This window comes from Haliotis asinina, chromosome 15 (genome assembly GCF_037392515.1).
Source record: "Haliotis asinina isolate JCU_RB_2024 chromosome 15, JCU_Hal_asi_v2, whole genome shotgun sequence".
In the NCBI taxonomy this organism is placed as follows: domain Eukaryota; kingdom Metazoa; phylum Mollusca; class Gastropoda; order Lepetellida; family Haliotidae; genus Haliotis; species Haliotis asinina.
In genome coordinates this window covers 13,191,787-13,211,241 of record NC_090294.1, presented here as the reverse complement: position 1 = coordinate 13,211,241, position 19,455 = coordinate 13,191,787, and the positions used below count along the sequence as shown (strand labels likewise).

Here is a 19,455-nt window from a genome sequence, read left to right as displayed (position 1 = left end):
TGCCATACTTCACGTACATCAACAAGTGCCATCCTTCACATGTTAGTGCCTTGAAAGGCCTTGAATCCGTTCAGGACATATGTGTACATGTGTGTATCTTGTTTCTGTAGTTGAGAACCCCTAACAACTCAGTATAACACTGTATTTGGATCATGTTCATGTGTCGGAATGTTCTCCTTTTTTAGGAGAGCAAGAGCCATTATCGTACAATGACCAAGACAAGGACATACATGAAGGATGGCAAGTTCGTCACGACAACAACTTCTAAAGTGGTGGCAGCGGGTGAAGAAAACCGTGTGAAGGAAGAACACAACCTCAGGTAGGACAAATACTCATTATATGGCGGGATAGCCGACATGCAGCTGCCTCCAGATGTCAGCAATTATCATGTCATTAATTCATGATGTGTAGATAATACAGTGTATACCAAACAGTCTGCCCACCATTGAAGATTGATGAATCAATATCCGGTTATCTCCCCTTATACCTGTTCAATGACACTGGAATATGGAACTTGTTGTTCCCTGCCTAGCGCTTGGTATTTATGGGCAGAACATAGACTGGTGGGCTCAGAGTCAGTATGATTTGTCAAAGTATTGCATTCATGCACAACTGCAGTATGGTATGTCAGTGAACGAGCACCAACATAGAACCTGCATAAGTCTGGGTTAGTGCGAGCAGCCACACATCCACATGCATGCACATCATCATAAGAGTGTAGTAAGTGCATAGAGCACAGATCAGTTGACGTTAACCAACGTTGTGCACGCAGTGTCCTTGGATGGGTTACCAAGTGTTATAGCTTGACTCCTGAGAGTTTCCAAGATTTCCATCCTGCCCCACTACAAAGTACGTGTTATACCTGTGTTCTCACCTTAGGCAAGTACGTTTGTTCAACACTGCCTTTGTTCACCCAGCAGAAAATGTGGGATAAGTCCTGTGACTATAACCTTCTAGCACCAAACAGGCAGCTTGGGTGATCTCAGGTAGTGATATGCAGTACAAAATTACTGTATTTCCCAAAGGGTGTTTAGATCAACTACCACTTACCAGTTCTGTTCTATTAAATGTTCTAGAAATTCCCTTTCAGGTGTCATTTAAGTTTTTACTGCACATGAATGTATCATCAAACTGATGCACACACAACTAGTATATAGATGCTTGGAGACATGTTTAGTCTTCTGACACTCAAGAATACACACTCACACAAAAATAACAGTTCTTCTTGATCGTCTCATTCAAATGTTAGGGTTCAGAAGTTAAGGGAGGTAACTCTGGTGGCATTGATCCTTTTGGACACCAGATTGTTGCTGTTTTTACTGTGATGAAGTAATCTGAGATACAAGATTTTGTAACATTGATGTCAGTATTTTGTACAAATTATACGAATACACATCAGTCAGTTGCTAATACTTTAATAATAATATTTTTTATCCAAAAATAATAATATTCTATTTCCAGCTACTGTGGTGTAGATTGTCTCCCTTTATAATCATCAACCTTTATACTCATCAACATATGTTCACCCTTTGATAATTTGTGAAGAAAGCGTTCTAGACTTCAGTTTGGCTCTAACAATATTCTCAAGGTTCCTCGTATTAATTTGTCCATTTGCTAAACCCATGGATCTAGGAAATATTTCATAATGTAGATTTTCACATTTTGTATATGAGTGTTACAGTCCACTAGAGAAAGATCTGATATGAACTGGATTTTAAAGTGAATTATTTCATGCTGACTCAATTGTGGTGTTATCTAATCAGGTGAATTATTATTATCAGTTTCATGGCAGCAGAAAATGAAGGACTTCCTCTTCTAAGGTCCTGTATGGGATACATGTCTTCCTTCCAAATATTGTGTTATAACAAAAGTAATGACATCGACTCTCAACAGTCAATGGGTCTTCCAGCAGTTGTGTAAGTGTTTGTTCGGATTCAAACATGTGCAAGTCTGATTTATATGATTTGTTCAGGCTAGGAACATCTTTCTTGTTGCCATCAATCTAACAGTTCCATGTTGTCACAAAAAAAACAGTAGTTTTTATACCAAAAGTTTCACCATCATTGTTTTGGCAGGGATTTAGATTTTGATAGAGTTCTTAGTATCTTAACATGCATTGAAATGCTATACTGCAAACTTTGTATCAATTCTTTGTCTCTTTGAGCAGTAGGCTTGGCTAGTAGTTGAAAGTGTCTCATGGCACAGAAGGTCCAGGTTTGATACCTCTAATGGGTAAAGTATGGGATGCTTATGCCCAACTCACTCACTCGCTCACTCTGATATAATTGGGATATTGTGAAAAGTGGCATGACTCTATATTCACTGACATGGTTACACATATTGACATGCCTCTGTAGATCTATTTGAAATGGTGGCTACAAAGGTACTAGTTAGCTATGACAGTCTTTCATTTTCAGCAACTACTCCTCATATACCACCATGTAAACTGCTGCTTTTCTTGTGCAACATTTATTTGTACATATATTTGAAAACAGTCATTGGCACTGAATATTTTCAAGAATTCTTCACAGTCCTTCAAACATAAAAAGATAACAGATCTCTTGCTGCCCTTTTCAATTCTTGAGATCTATTAAACATTTCAAACCATTTCCATTACATAGAAGAATATCTTGGATGACCATGTGAACCATCCTTCCGATTGGCTGGCTTAAGCAGACTTCCTGGTATGGGCTTCACATTGAATGCAGCAACTAAAAACCTGACTCTTGAATGCCTGTCAGATAATTCTGCCACTACTGCGATGAAAGTGTCCTCAAGTTTGTTCAGCTATACTGTTGACAAATGGCTGTGGCCATTACTGTGAACAACTGGATGACCGTAACTGCCATGTTCCCTACTCCCAAGCCAACGCTTCATTGACTAATCCCTCCTTTTTCTGTTTAAAGAGCGTGTTAGTCAGAATGGTGTGTATTGACATTCAGGCATGGATGAAGTAAGTGCCGCACATCCATCACTCTTGCTCAGAGATGTTTGAAACAGGATATATGTCTCAGATTATGTTTTCCAAGCAACTGATTACAGTGAAGAAGTTATTTTGCAGTTTAACAAAACAGTCCTGACTTAAGTATACTGAAGTGTGAATGTCATGTTTATTTCATTTTTGAGAGTCCTGAGTCATTACTGTCTCAAACGTCTGCAATTATGACCAAATATTTAGAAATGGTTGTGTAACAAGATATCTCTTTGAACTAGAGAATCAATCTCGGAATCATTCAATACGAGCAGATTGCAACAGTAACACCCATCAATTAGTGATAAAAATGCCCATATTTGATTGAATTCTCTGGTTGATGTACCAGCACAATGGTTTAATCCTTGTTGACTCTGAACTAAGTGGACTAATGCTGCTATATGGAATTCCTCCACACCAGAGCTGAAGCAGATGGAGGCTGATTCATTTGCTTGTTGGAGCTCAATGCCCAGCTTTGATTGGCATCAATATTTATGATGAGCAAATTGGTCTGTCAAGAAGGGTTTTAATCCAGCGACCCATGACAACTTGCCGAAGCGTCGAAGACAAGAGGGTGTTTGCAGCTGAGAGATTGGATAGGCAGAAAGGGCACAGGGGCCAAGACACAAGGATGCTATCCAAAGTGCTCATTAGGAAGATATTGGCAGATTGATTTCCACTTAACTTGAAATGAATGTTGTGTTATGAGCCAGTATGAACCTTTGAAGGAAGTCTGTTTTGGTTCAGTCAAGCCAATCTGGATGTTGGTGTTTTATCATTACATGATAAGCACCTTTCATCAGTAGTTCAAAGTCTAGTGAAAGGTTATAGGCCTTTGGAAATGTGAACTTATTGATGTTTTATATGTTTAGACTGAAGACTGTTGTTGTTCATTCATACTGAAGACATTTTTGTGGCACATGGAAGGACAAGTTTTCAAAAGCGCCATGATTGCTGTGCAAAGTTGTGTCCCTTAGGCCTACCAGGAGCTGTAGATTAGGGGCCTTGAATTCCACTTCCTCACAGTAATGCAAAGTGAGTTAGTGGATTTCATTGATGTTTGAAATGTGGAAGAGTTGCTCTAGTTTGGTCTTTCCTTCCACATTAGATCGACATAACTGGACAGTTCCATTTATACTGGAGTTTAACCCAACTCACTTACCCTCTTACTCACATGGACAATTTTCTGATGGTTTCTGATTCAGGCTGTCAACAGTCAATTTGCAGAGTATTTTTAAATGTAAATGTAATTTAACTAAATCCATAGTTGAAGTTTTCTGACAGCAACTGCAATGTTTTAAATAGTTGTAGGAATGGCATGTTAGTCTAGAGGTTCAAGTATTTGCTTGTCCAGAAGAAGGCCTGGGTTCGATTCCTGACATGGTTATAATTTGTGATGCCCATTTCTGGCCTCCTCTGCTTTGATGTTGCTGAAATATTGCTAAAAGCAACATAAAACAACACTTACTTCCTCACTCACTCATTCACTTCTTAGTTCATGTTTTTTTGGTTACTGATGTCACCCACAAATTGGATGTATGTTGGTTTAGATCCTCAAATAAGTCATCTAAGGCCCCAGTGTTTACAGTGCATTTACTTTATGTATTTGTAATCCGAATGGCACTTCCACAGAGCACATTGTTCATGCTTTATGCAGCACCCTGTACCTATCCCTGACTGACCATCGACTGGAGTGTTTGCTGGAGCATGTACAGAACAGACAGGAATGGCCCTCACTGTATGGAATCAATATTGTCTAATTTGTAAAACCTATCGCCTTGTATTAATTTCCATCTAAAGTAGGGGCTCTGGCCATTTAGGATATTGGTTTCGCTGCTATGCTCATGTTTCAATTCATCACGTCCATCAGATTCTTCACACTTCAACCAAAGACCACTGTGTCCATAGAAGTCTTACTGGTCACTGCTGACAGGCTCTTTCTTTATCCATTAGTAACTGGAAGAGACTGAGCATAGAACTGTGTCCAGACTGTTCTTGGAGTAGTCCATGTTAAGGACACAACAGCTCACACCAGGGAATGGTGGCATGCTTTTATTTATGAGCATTTCCCACAGGCACAAAGAGTGGCTTGATTGCCAAAAGCATTGATGTCCATTTTCATGACAACATTTGAAGCATATGAAGATTCTATTGATAGTAAACCTGTTAGAAAGCTGACCTATCGGGCACAGCTTGTCCATCTTGACTGTGTAGAATGACAAATGGGCCATTTTGCAGAACACAATCCTTCGCATAAATGTCATGAAACTATATGGAAGATGAGTTTTAGTGCTGTTCTGTTAATTTGGTTGTCAAACTTTCATGCTTTGGTCATGTTCCAAAATGTGATCAGAGAGCCATGACTGTCATAAGTCATTGGTAAAATATATGAGTTACACTCACCTAAGTGCTACAGTTGCTTACTAGAACAATTCGCTATTACTCAAATCACTTGCCTAAAACTGTTGCATGTACAATGACACTGGACAGTGAGTGAGCAGAAGAAAGCCAGTATTGATGAAGTCTCAGGTCTTTAACATCTTGATGACTATCATAATGAAAATCACAGCTTTGGTGCTGAAAAACTAATCAGTGTGACCAGAGATTTGAACCCATACCTGGTTTCTGGCTCTCGGATGGGACTCCACCATTAAAGTACTACACTTTCTTATATAATACTTTCCTGAGACAGTCTAACACCAAATATAACATGTTGTGTTTGATCACTTTCTAAAAGGCCTTTTGTATTCAAAACTGAAATCACTTGGGATGTACAGAAACAATTCAAATAGTAACAATCGGACAATCTTCTACATTTATCTGTGGTTTAATGGAATCATTTTTTGTCTACACCTATGATGAATATCAGTGACAGATTCAGTATATCCATTTTGAAAGTTCTGACTTCATGATTAAACTCTGTTCTTGCCAAGCAACTTGGCAGTTATCTATTGCCCTGAACATTGCTTAAGGGTCATTAATTGGTATCAATGGGGAGTATAATTACCTGAGCTTACTAGAACAGACTAATGGCTCAAGTCTCTTGATTTTGCTAAAGATTGATTGACACTAGTATCTCCATTTATCAGCGCTTGGTAGACAATATGGTGTGGAAAAAGTAGCTTATAGCATATATAGTACATGGTTCGGTGTTTGAGGCAGTAGCCTGTATCAGCTGACTGTTTTTCCAGAAATTTAATAATGTTGAATGTTCCAGACAATGGTATTGTATTCCTGAACCATGTGATGCATTGTGCAGTGGAGTCAGAGAAAATGAGCATGTTTAAGATTATCTGAAGTCACTGCACATTCACCTAAATGAAGTTTAAATGTCTTGAACAGCATCCAAAATGCAGACAAATCTTGCTGACCTCAGCACAATGAGTACTTCTCCAGACTGTTGAGGTATTCAACCCAGCTCTCTGTCTTATGTAATATCATGCACCTGTACCCAACAGATGCAGTACTCTCCTTCCAACACAATCATACAACTATGTAATAACATCCCACAACATGCTACTGCGCATCAAGATGAACTCGTTTGACACATTGTCTTCTTTATGTTATCTGTTTTTGCATGTTATTTGTTTTGTGAGGTACAGCTGAAAAGTAAACCAAGTTATGACGGAGAATTTTGTTTTTTATGGACAGATTTTGTACTCTATGAGAACAACTTTTAAAAATGGTAATTACCCTTCAGATGCCAGATTAACCAAAACACAACATCTATTGATTTGCTTTAGTGGCAATTGCGTATTTCTATAGGACCAAACTGCACTGCATTAGCCTGGCCAGATGGTAATAGCCAGGCCCTTATCTTTCTTTTAGTATCTATACATTATAGGATTCCAGCAGTTCCTCTCATTTCACTGCAGACTATTGCATAAAACAGGGGAGTACAATTAGTGAGTTACCTCAGACCTCCACCACCTCTACCTAGAAGGGGAGATGTATGTGTGTGTTGTAGTGGTCTGTATCTGATTAAGATGCTCAACATTGGCCCACATTTCTGTGGCAGCAGCCCACTCAGTTGAGAAGGCAGAAATAACACTGCTCAGTCGACTCTACAGGTGGATTGCTCAATGAGGCTACAGCCTCCATTACGGACAATACCTCGTCATACCTAGTGTCCTAGATGAAGTTGTTCTTCTGGTTCTCTTGGAGGTGAGTTGTTGGTCACTGAGGAAACTGTCACATGTGTCTGTTCTTGTCAAAATGTGACCCTTGAGGTCTTTGATTCCTGTTAGAAGTACACCTCCGCCCACATGTTGCACAGTGATTTTAAATGTCAAGCACTAATAGAAATAAATTGGGATGCTTATCGCAAGATTGCACTGCAAATGGTATCGATCACCTTGGAAGGCCATTCTAGACTTGCTTATTTTCTTTGGAAGAGTTGTGGTAAGCTTGCTGCATTTCAAGATTGAAGAAAGTCTATACTTCAGTAGAATCTTAATACCTTGCAACACTAATCATATTATTGATTATCTGAAATCGCGACTTACCGCGGTTGTGGTTAGGAATGATGTAAAATGTACACTTACCACGGATGTCAGTTCTGTCTAGTCTTACAACTATGGGCATTTTAGTCATGTTAAATCTAGACTTGCTAAACTTGTGGTTTAAGGATCAAAAGTTTTGCAGCCTTTTGTTCATTTTTAAGAAGACAAAAAATCTAGACTTACTATATTTGTTTGACATTGAGACTTGCAACTATGAGCATTTTATTATATATGTGAAATCTAGATGCACTAAGCTTGTTAGTGGAAATTAAAGCTGTGTAACTATAAGCATCTAATTTGTGAAGAATTGATAGCTAGTCTTTCCTAAGTTGTTGTTTGTATCTAGAATCTGGCTATTACGGGACAGTTTATAATGTCTAGAATGTTGTATCTTTATGTGGGGAAATGGATTTACATCAAAGATAAGTTGTGCGTGAAGTTATCAGATCAGTTGTGATTTTGCAATAACTAGGCTTACTTTTCCTCTTAATGATATCTAGATACTGGTTGCATGGGTGTTGAGCAGCTTATCTATTTCTGTGCTGGTAATACTGACAAAAAGCAAGATCTGCTTAGGTGATTATCTAAGCTAGACTGTCACAACTGTGTACGTTGTTGATAGCTAATACCCTCATGTAAGGCTGATTGAATTATCATCCTAACTTGCTCATGTGGATGGTAGGGGCTCCATTTTTTAAATATATACTTTCTGAGTTTTCAATACATCTGACCTTGAGCTTGTTACAACGTTTTTATGACGGAAAGGCCATATACACGTATGTTTTCTGTGTGGGGCGGTGATGGAGCTTTGTGGTTAAAGTGTTTGCTCATCACGTTAAATTCCCAGGTTCAATTCCCCACATGGATACAATGTGTGAAGACCAATCTGAGGTTACCACTGTGCTGTTGCTGGAATATTGCAAAAAGCGACATAAAAGTAAACTCACTTGTCTGTAGCAAAGACTACTTCACATTTATAACAGATTATTATTGGTTCTATGCATTTGCTTTATGATCAAACAACCTGTAAATCCTGGGAGATGATCAAGTAGCATTTTGTGTTAAAGCCTTGACAGAAGCAATGTAGCACTGTGTCCAACATCAACCAAATGCTGTCACTTGATTTTACTACTGAAACAGGCCTTAATGGTTCACAGTTCATATGGATCATAAAATACCCATTATACCAGCTTAATGATTCTAAACCATCATTAATGCATGCAGCTGTTGGTTAAGAACAGAGTTCTTCTTTGGGATGGTGAAGAATATGTTAATAGCTGCATAACTCTTAGAATAACTGAAGACCTTGAGTTCATCAAACTTGAAGAACCATAGCGGTCAGGGAATATAACTTGCTAATTACATTTGCTACATTGGTATTTATGTAAGCTACATAAACATGCTGTAATGATGATACATTATTTCATAATTAGAACAGTAATGACTGCATCTGCCATGTTCCGGTGCTACATGTGGGCAATATGTTGGAAATGTTGATTGAAGAAAGTCTTGTAAGTTTCACTATTAAACTTTATATGAAGCCTTCTGTTGCCATTTATGAGGAGTTTGCTCACTAGAAGGTGAAGAATTGTTCTAATCGTGGAGTTGGAGATTGGAAATGAGGATGAACCAACACACACTTGATGGAATATGGCCACATTAAGTGGAATATGGCTTCCATTGAAGTGTCTTTTTGCTTGATAAGGACCTGTTTGATATCCAAGTATATATACAAATCCTTCATTACAGTCTGTGATATTGCTGGAATATTCCTAAAAGTGAAGTAAAACCTCATTCACTCATTACAGCTAAATGAGGCAGTAGGATAGCCTAGTGGTTAAAGTGTTAGCTCGTCACACTGAAGACCCAGGTTCTATTCCCCACATGGGTACACTGTGTGAAGCCCATTTGTGGTATTTCCTCCTCCTGTCCTCCTTCCCCCATGATGTTGCTGGTATATCGCTAAACGTGTCATAAAACCGTGCTCAATGATTACAGCAAAATGTCTTCTAGAGTTATATCTCCTAACCATGTGGACAGGACACTTTGGCCATTATGCTAACAATGCCTTCAGGCCTTCCTTTCATCAAGATGACACTCCGTTAAAGAAAGTAATTACTGATCAAAGGAACATTATCCTCAACTCAGTCATTAAGTCTTAAAGGGTAAGTGGTTGGGTATGAAAAAAACAGCTAACCATATTCTTTTTGGCCAAGCATCTTAGTTTTATTCACATGTTATCTAATATAAAACAGACCAATTTAATTTCTGTCCAGGATTTCATATGGATTTGCCTTGATAATGCTGTTCAACATTAAACGACTATCTGGTAACCCTGTCTCATTGGTAGGGAAGACAAGGGCTGTTAGACAAAAATAGTTTGTTTGATCTAGACATTTTGTGTTCATTTACTTTGGCTATCAGTTAAGGCAGTTCCTGCATTTTGATGATGTTGAAGTCTTCAAGGACACTATACTTTGAGTGTTACCTTTCTGAGATAATTCAAATTACAATTAAGTTTTAAGTTTAGACGTAGAATACTCTTTTAATTCCTTTCATACAAATATATTTCAAGGATCTCCCTTTGGCGAAACTTAAAAGGAGGGTAATTTCTAGAAGAATTTGGTTATTGCTGCATTTTCTTGAAGTATTTTCCCAATTGTGATGGCGTTTTGTACATGTGGGAAGAGTGCCTTGGCAACTCAGATGAAATGGACTTGATAGGAACAACTCACCTCATAACGTCAGTCGATCAATGCTATCAGGCGGGAATACATCAAACTGGAATTTGGATTTGAGATGATTTTGATGCAATTGAATGTGAAATGGAGGAGATCTCCTGTCACATACAGACAGAAATATGACTAAATTCACTCCAGTAAAGAGGAACGTCTCGCTGTGTTCATTTTTCATTCACATTTTATGTTGAATCTAGATCTTTAGGAACAAAAATAAGAAGAAGTATCATCCAAGGAGAATTTACCCATAACAGTCAGTGATCCAGTGCTTAATAACACAGTTCATTGTGCTGAGATACAATCCTGCTATTTCAGGTTTCCTTGGTTATAGCTAGTTCCAAGACTTGCTCTGATTATCATCCATATTTGATATGATCACTTTCGACTTCCTGCTGTGTCATGATCAAAACCAGTTCATCCTCTCACTCAATCTTCCTTTCTTGTTCACATGATTTTGAATCAAGAACACATTGTTTATTTTGTTGTTAATTACTAAAATTTCTAAGCATATCTGCCCCTACAATAAAACAATGTAGAATAGTAACTGTTTCATTTTTTTAAGGTTTTTATAAAACTTACTGACATTTTTGTTAAGATGTAGGATATGAAAAAGGTTAGAAAAAATATATCAGGAAATTGTCGTGGTTCATAGTTCACCAGAAATTGCTTTTCATAATATATATTGAAAGCAAAACAGACTTTTAAAATGTTAGACACTCCATGAGGATGCCAAATGAGAATGAGCCCAGTACCCCTTCTTTGTATCAAGGGCATTACTGGTTAGAATTTGTTCTGAATCAGTAGGTGCAAGCGGGTGATATGGTTAATAGCATGTCATCGTATCCTCGCTGTATAGATGGTTGATAACATAATATGCAGATAACTGTCACATTAATGTTTCAGAGTCTGCTTGCTCGCTCCCTCCCTCCCTCTCACTCGCTCACTCACTCACTCGCTCACTCAGCATGTTTCTGATTTTATGTAGCTGGTTAGAGATAATCCATCAAGTCAGTTCTTTTTTAATTATATATTCAGTACTCTGCCCAGTCACATCTACAGATACCAATCAAGGGCATTCTTGACATTTTGTTTGTCAGAAACTTCCATTTTATTGGTATCAGCTAGTAAAAGGGCATACATAACTCCCCGTCCTCCCATGTCAAGCTGATGTATCATTATGCAATGGTATTGTTCAAAATGGTGCAAAAAACAACTATTTCATCCACTTAACCTGACTCAGTTAACACCAATCAGACTGATTTGATAGACACATGTGATCCTGTAGTCTGCTGGGAATTATCTCCCTGTCAGGGTGGGAGACCATAGCCTCAGGGTGTCGGGTGTTATCAACCATATTACAACACATTATGTCAACCCAGAATGTGAAATATAACTGTTCATACCAACCAGGACTGTATGGTTGTATCACTTCTATCATTAATTCATCAACAACTGATTGTTGTTCTGTGGACATTTACATAAGGGATAATAATGGCTAGGGGGTTGTTAATTAATTACATTGCTGAATGCACTTCAGGGAGCATGATGGTGTAGTCTTGTTCAGTTTCAATATAAAGAAATACAGAAATGGACCTTCATTCATTTTTTTAAACAAAAAAAGAATATGGATCATTGAGTGATTATATGTGCTTCTAAAAGAATATGATTTAATAATACTTTAACATCTAGTTTTCCTCAGTCAGAAATTTGTTTTCATATTACACCTGTAGTAATCAGTCTCCCAACTTACATGCTTCCAGTTAGATCAAAGTGGTGACAAAGTTGGCATCCACTCAAGGTCCTTAGGGATAAGACGAAAGACTGTCTGATGAAGTCTGCAACAGAAGTCAAAACTGGTAGCCCAACTGTGGTAATATTCAGTCTTTTAAGGACAGCTAATAAAATGATAAGATAAGTAGATGTAATGATACCACACAGTATTGTGGCCCTTAATAAAATATATGAAATTGAACAGCTTATTCAGTACATATCATGGTATGTTGATGTAAGAATATGTAAATGATAACAGAAAAAGAACCAGTTTATGCAGATTCTCTGGTATTTCCTTTTTGACTCTAAATAGCAGAATATGCCCAGTGCCTCAAGTTGACATGTTTTTACCCTGCAGTAAGCAGATAGTTTTTTACCCTGCACCATCTTTGCTTGTGAACTTTGAAAACAAAAGATTCAGGTTTGTGATTCAGGTGCAATCTGGTCTATTCTTTACACAGGGCAGTGAGGTAGCCTAGTGGTTGAAGCATTCACTCGTCCCACCAGAGATCCAGGTTTGAATCCCCTCATGAATAAAATGTGTAAAGTCCATTTCTAGTGTCCCTCACCACAATATTGCTGAAATTTTGCTAAAAGCAGAGTAAAACTAAACTCACTCTTTATTGTATACACCAACATTGATGAAGAGCTATGAGACATGACACTGACCCCACGCTTATGGGTGTAATGTCCTTATGTCATTGCTTGGCGATGCTGACAGCTTTGGATCCATGAATACTTATAAATGTATTTCTTACTTGACAAAGTACATTAGCTACCTTGTAATTGGATGTTCATCTTCTGTATTCTTCTTTCATATTCACATTATTCTTATTATATAAATGGATTGACAATTTCTTTATGGGCATAATTGAGTCCAGTGATTTATATTTATACTTAGCTTACTGGCTGCAGCAGGCAACATATTGAGACACAAACATTTAGAGCTACCAAATGTGATAACGAACAATCTTTCAGTGATAACACACCCATGTATAAATTATACCATAGTATTTCAGCTAGTCCAAAGTATTTCAGTCCTAGTCAGCATGTCATGTTTCAGTTATACCACATGGGGTGGTGGGGTAGCCTTGTGGTTGCAGCATTTTGCTCTCCACGCCACAGATGTGTGTTTGATTCCCCACATGGTACCGCATCATGTGTGAAGCCCATTTCCAGCTACTCCCACTGTGTTATTGGTGGAATATTGCTAAAAGAGGCATGAAACTAAACTCAATCAATCACTCCTATCAGTCATAATAGCATGACAGTTTTGGTTATATCACAACAGCTTATACTCAGGATGGGATATAGTTATTTTGAAGATCACCCCCTTTAGAATGTGAAGGTTGATGGCCAGCCTAAATTGTAAAAGTTTCTTGTGTTTTCACGTTTGTCAGGACAACAAATTGCTCGGTCACACGTGGAGATGCAAAAGGTACATCACATAAACATTATGAAAACATAGGCAATTATGTTTCTCTTTTTTTGTGACATCAATATGTCTTGTCTGTTATTTGCTATTTGATACTGTGCCTACGGTGTTGTTGATAAGAAAAGACATGATTTATTGATTTAAGTTTTAAATGTGAGAACTTTCTAACGATGTGAAAAAGTCAGTATAAAGATGTCATCATTAGAACAAAGTGAAAATATATTCCCACTACTTCATCCACTTTCCCTGAAAATGTGAATATTAAACCCACCTTATTCTTGAGGGTTCGTCTGGAGGCGTTGTATGACCTTGGTGCTATTTCTGTGGTGGCAAGGTGACACACTGCTGAGGGGATGACACAGACTGGTCTGTCTCCAAAATGGCCTGCTTCTGATCTGTATGACAAAGGCGCACATTGGATGACATCCCAGATCCATGTATTACAGTTCTGGGCCCACTTGCACAAAGCGATCTTAGCGCTACAACTATCTTAAGCCTATACTGGAGAATGGGAGTTACAATCATTGTAGTGCTAAAATCGCTTTGTGCAAGTGGGCCCAGATGTGTTCAGATATAGTTGTTTTAGTGCTTTTTCAGGATTTGTGTAATAAATAACTGGTCTGCAAATGTTATTCTCCAACTGAAAATGTTCAGTACTATTTGCTTTTGGTGAGAAAAGATTGAGGTTTAGGATTTTTGCATTATCCAGTGGGCTTCTTTAAGAAAACTGACAGGAGACTTAATTTGTGTTATGCAGTACTCTCCATCACCCCATATAGAGTGTCTAACAAGAGCTAGCATTTGTTTTCTGCAACATAGAGAGACCTGTCTGGAGACTGTATGATTTATGGTTTACATCACTACACCATGAGCACATGTAGAGAGTCTTAAAAAGAGCTAGCATTTGTGTTCTCCAACAGAGAGAAACTCAACCAGACTGTGTTCTGCAGCACTCTCTATCAGAGGGATCTGTAGAGAGATCTGCATTTATGTTCTGCAACATAGAGAGACTCACTGGAGACTGTATTTGTGCCTTACAACTATCCGCCTTCACACAATAGAGTCCTGACTGGAGACTGTATTTGTGCTCTGCAACTCTTCCCAACTCTTCCCAACTCTTCCCACCATTACCCAGTGGATAGGATCCAATGGCAGATTGTATTTGCCCCACAGAGCTTGGCTAAGGACTCAGATTGCAATTATTTCTGCCTAATGAGGGGAATTGATAAATCATTTTGACCGTCTCCTGACCTGAAGTCAGGACAAGCAACATTCCTTTTAAACAGTTTTATTGATTTGGGCTTGATTTGAGTTTAATTTGTGGATTGGCATTTGTGCTGTCGGCTGTCAGTGTTGTCAGGCTGGACAGACCGAACTAGTTATCAGCCATCTGAACATTGCCTGTAGATATTCGGCTGGGGGCTCACAAGTCAGGACTCTCACTTCCACTCAATTAGATTTGGCCACAATTGGACTGTAGAATCTACTTCCACAGTTTTAGTCCAGATCCTATTCTTCTCTTCTGATACTAGTCTCTGAGTTGTCAACAACACCTGATTGTCAGTGCTGCTGAGAAGTCAGGTGGAAGATATTCTTTAGATTTTCTTTGATGCTCCTCCTTTGTGAAAGAAAATAGATACGTGTCATGGAATGAAATTTTAAATGGGTTTGGGTGATTTTTGTAGGTATGGTTAATGGGATTGTCACTAGATGAATGTTATCGAAATGATAGAGATATCACTCTTATTTCTTATACCCAACACACTGGCCTTGCTTTTGTTTGAATTAATAGGATACCACAGAGTGAAATATTACACAGAAAGTGAGGAATTGGTTCCTAGAGCATAGTGCCTGTAGCTAATGCTGTTGGAAAAGGTATGCCCTGTGTGCTTGAAGCCAAATAATTATATAATAAATAGTTATGCCAATTGTCAGAGACTTTCTGTCGTCTGAACAGCCACATTTAAACACAGATTTGTTTACTTACAAATTTGACCCATTTCAAAGATAAGTTTTTTGAAAATTCAATAGATTTTGACATGTTTCCAGTAATATTCAATCGCCATCTTTATAATTTGTTATAAGATTGCCAATACACATAAAAGACTTAAAATACAGGTTTTGGTTGAGCTTGCTAGACAGGTGATAAAGTTGTTTTTCAAAACAAACATCACACTTTGGATCAATGTTTTCATCAGCAAGTTTGTAGTAAAGGATACTGAGAAATCTTTCAGTCAGGTTTTTTGGTAAGTGAATTCTTTGATGCTGACATAAATCAAGGTTTGATGCTGCAGGTAGCTCAGATTTGATTACCACATTTGTGTAATGCCAACATCAATAAGCTACATCTCTGCCCTAATTAAGATAAAAGAATGTTGTCATGGAAACCTGGTAGTCCTCATTGCTATGTAGTTGTTGCCTTGTGATGGATGAGAATCACCTTCTGCTTGCATGCACAGGTGAACAATGGGTGTAGGTACAAGGTAATTTACAGACAGCACAGCCACAGAACTTGTTCAGGGCTTGTAGGCTGTCCTGCAGAACCTGAAGCAATTATATCCAAGAAAGTCCACCCAAATGTGACAAGTCTACATTTCCACAGCTTCAGGAAATTGAGAAATTCCCAGGGCTCCTTTTCATTATGTTATATTTTTTTGCTATGAGCTTTTTACTGTAAAATATGTTCATTTCAGAGATTAGTCTTTTGGGTAACCTGATTCATTTGTTGGGAATTAATATCACTTTATTACAAAGAGTGTGAAAGTCAGTGTCATGCGCTGACCATTTTTGTATCAAGTTTAATGATATCAATGGGTATTTTTAAAAAAAAACAATTACACATAAAACAGGCAAGCATTAATACAGATATTTAACTAAAAACAATGACACAGTATTTTCAACACAGATATTAAAGGTTTCTGTGTCAGTTCACCTTGTATCAGGAACCACTGGCACTTCCTGAATCAGACTGTTTCTCATCTTCCCGTTTCTAACCTACATGTTTCTCCAGGTTGGACGGGTTGCCAGTGAAATCATTTACATCACTTTCCTTATTCACCATGTACTGCACTGTATATATCCTCATGGTTTTAACCAGTGGTAAGTCTGCAAGACTTGAGTCCATTAAGGCCAAATCTTCCTACATCAAGGTGATGATAACTACTCATAACACCATCTTACTCATTCACGTGGTAGTCATGTGGTATGTAAGCAGTTTCAAGCAGTGTGTTCATGAAGTATTGACAGACTTAGAAATAATAATCAGTGTGTCAGTGTGCATTGCCTGCATTCAGGATCAATGTAATGTCCAGTTCAGTGATACTTGATCTTATTATGTTAACATCACTCAGCATACTATGAAACGTGCAAAAACCGAATCAGACAAGTAGGTGCATTTTCGATCATCCGAAATGACAGTAACAAATAGCAGTGCTGGAAAAAGGAAATTAGCTGTCAATTTAAATGTTCTGAGAGTCAGTAAATATTGCTTCATGCAGCTTTAGCAATTTTGCAATTATTTGCACTTCAGATTTTTCAAAGTTTTGGATGGTCTAAAATTCTGCCTTATTAGTGTCACCATAGTTTTATCCTTGGAATTTGTGATTGTTTTCATGCTGAGATCACTAGAGCAAGTTCTGATATCTAGTCCCAGCTCATTGAAAATGATGGCTGTCGCAGGCTGATAAGCTTTCTGTACAGACTTATTTCAGTCATCGTATCTCAGTTTCATAGATCAATGCTCATGTTGTTGATCACTGGATCGTCTTGTCCAGACTCTATTATTTACAGACCTCCACTATATAGCTGGAATATTGTGTGATGCAGCATTAAACAACAACAAAACCAATCTTGTTGCCCAAAAAATGGAACATTGCCAGTTTGATTTTAACTCACCTGCATTCCAAAATATTATGTAAGAATTTTCCCATTTTCCCATTCACAAATGATCTCATCATCATTATATGTGTCATAGTCCCCAACAAACTGTTACTTGGAAATTAAAGTTGAATTTTCCTCATAAATTACCTCTCCCAACTCTTTGCTATTTAGTTTAAGTGACATGTGTTGACATTAAGCCTCATTTTAATGGGAGCAGTTGGAAGAAAGGGGAGATGTTTGAGAGACACAAACAGTGCTCATAGATAGAACGGAAATGTCACCTGAAATAGTTTGCATTGGAGCAGGTTAAGTCCAGCAATCTGTGATAACTGGCAATCTGGTCAGCATGCTTGTTTACAATACTATGTAGCAGATGGCCAAAAAACAAGATTAGCCTATCTCACAGCTCTGGTTAAGATGAAAATTGGCATAACATATAGCAAATATATCCCTCTACCCACCATAACACTGTCTGGAGGCCCCTTATTAGACCAGGTGGACCCAAGGGAGTACAAATAGTGTTGAAAACTGTTGCAGAACCCAGTGTGAATGATAACTTAATAAATACACAGTTCCTTAAACGATTGTCTGGAGCTATTATTAAACCAACTTTTAAACACTAATGTCTACTCATTACTGTAATATGCTCATACAGACTTGACCCAATGGAGTAGAAATTTACTGAAAAGCCATGTAAAAATTATCAATGTAAAAATTTTCAATGTCCTGTGTGAATGATGACGAGAACAAATACCCAGGAGTTCCGTGTCAAGAGACCAGCACTGACCAAGGGAACTTTCTATACATGTTGCAGCTGCAACATCATGACAGGGTGAGTGAGTATGGTCTGTATGTTTTTACATCAACAAAACCCAAAAATTTTCGTCTTTTCTTGTAGGTGTTACAGTGGTAGTAAAAGTGTTCTTGTGATCATATGTTCTTTAGAGTGACACCTGTTATAGGTCATATTTCTGGGAGATTACTAAAAACCTCCTTCGTCCCTTCACTCACACAGGCAATTCTTTGTGATAGCAGAAATTGTGATAATTTGAATGGTCTGCAGAACAAAACAATAAATTACTTGCTATGGATCATTCAGTCTCCATAAGACTTTGACTGTCTATCTGTGGATCAGTCATGCATCATATTAAAAAACATGGAAGGTCATTTTTACATAAAATAAGGTGATGACCACACTTTGATGACTTAGTGAGGAGTATTAAGCAAAAACTCATTTCAGTGGGTTGTCAAATTAATGACAAATTTGTTGAGAAAATTTCTCGTAGTGTTACAAGACCGTTACCCACTTTGTGGATATGATTTGTGGATAATTAAAATTCAATTTGCAATTTACATTTACAACCTTTTTTAATTGTTTTATGTCTTGGAAGACATTTGAGTGTTTTCTCTCATGGATCCTTTTCTGTCGTTATGATCTGAAAGAATTGCCTCCAAAAAAATGTGTGAATTAATCCATCAATTATTAAGGTAAAAAGAAGAGTAACCCTTCCATGATATTTAGACTTCTTCAAGCGGCAGCTGGTGATAATCTCTGTTTTATGAAAAAGTGATGAAAAGTTTGCTCATGATATGAAATCTGCAAAAAACACATTGAACATGCAGAGACGAGAATTATAGCCTGAGTCAGTGCTGCCTGTGTGAGTCATGTGACTTCAGTGCTGCCCTCTTGTAACCACAAGAACTTGATGTGAGATTGAGAATGTCCGCTCGGAAGAGTCCCATCTTCAAATCCTAGCAGACAAGCTCATGAGAAAATCCATCACGTTTCCATCAGAGAAATGAAGGTTCTATCACATGTGTAAATCTCCACAAGCCAGAATCCATATTTGCTTTACGAATTGAATTATTACTGGAATTAAAGTCCCATAGATTCTGTGCTCTAGCTGAAGACTGACCAATGAGTGGATGGTACCTAGATGTTCAAAGTCCCAGGCCTAAGGGCATCTAGATCATGTAACAATGATAAATCCTTCCTGCTTTGTTGGTCCTGATATACTTTCATGCAAAAGAATGAACAAAACATAGCTGAAATCATCTCATCTACAAGTGAAAAGGAAAAAAAACTATATCAGATTTGATCCATTTCCGTTAAGATTCTTGGAAATGGTTGTCTGAAAGTCTTGTTATGTAAACAGCAGG

General features: G+C 37.9%; 1 protein-coding gene across 2 annotated transcripts in view; it reads left to right on the top strand.

Moving 5' to 3' along the window:
• Positions 1-19,455, top strand: part of LOC137266425 (serine/threonine-protein kinase 10-like) — a 114,150-nt gene that overhangs the window by 45,852 nt on the left and 48,843 nt on the right. For both annotated transcript variants that reach the window (XM_067801918.1, XM_067801917.1), the window contains one exon: positions 186-319. In XM_067801918.1, coding sequence (XP_067658019.1) covers positions 186-319 — 134 coding nt within the window. The remainder of the gene's footprint in view (positions 1-185; positions 320-19,455) is intronic.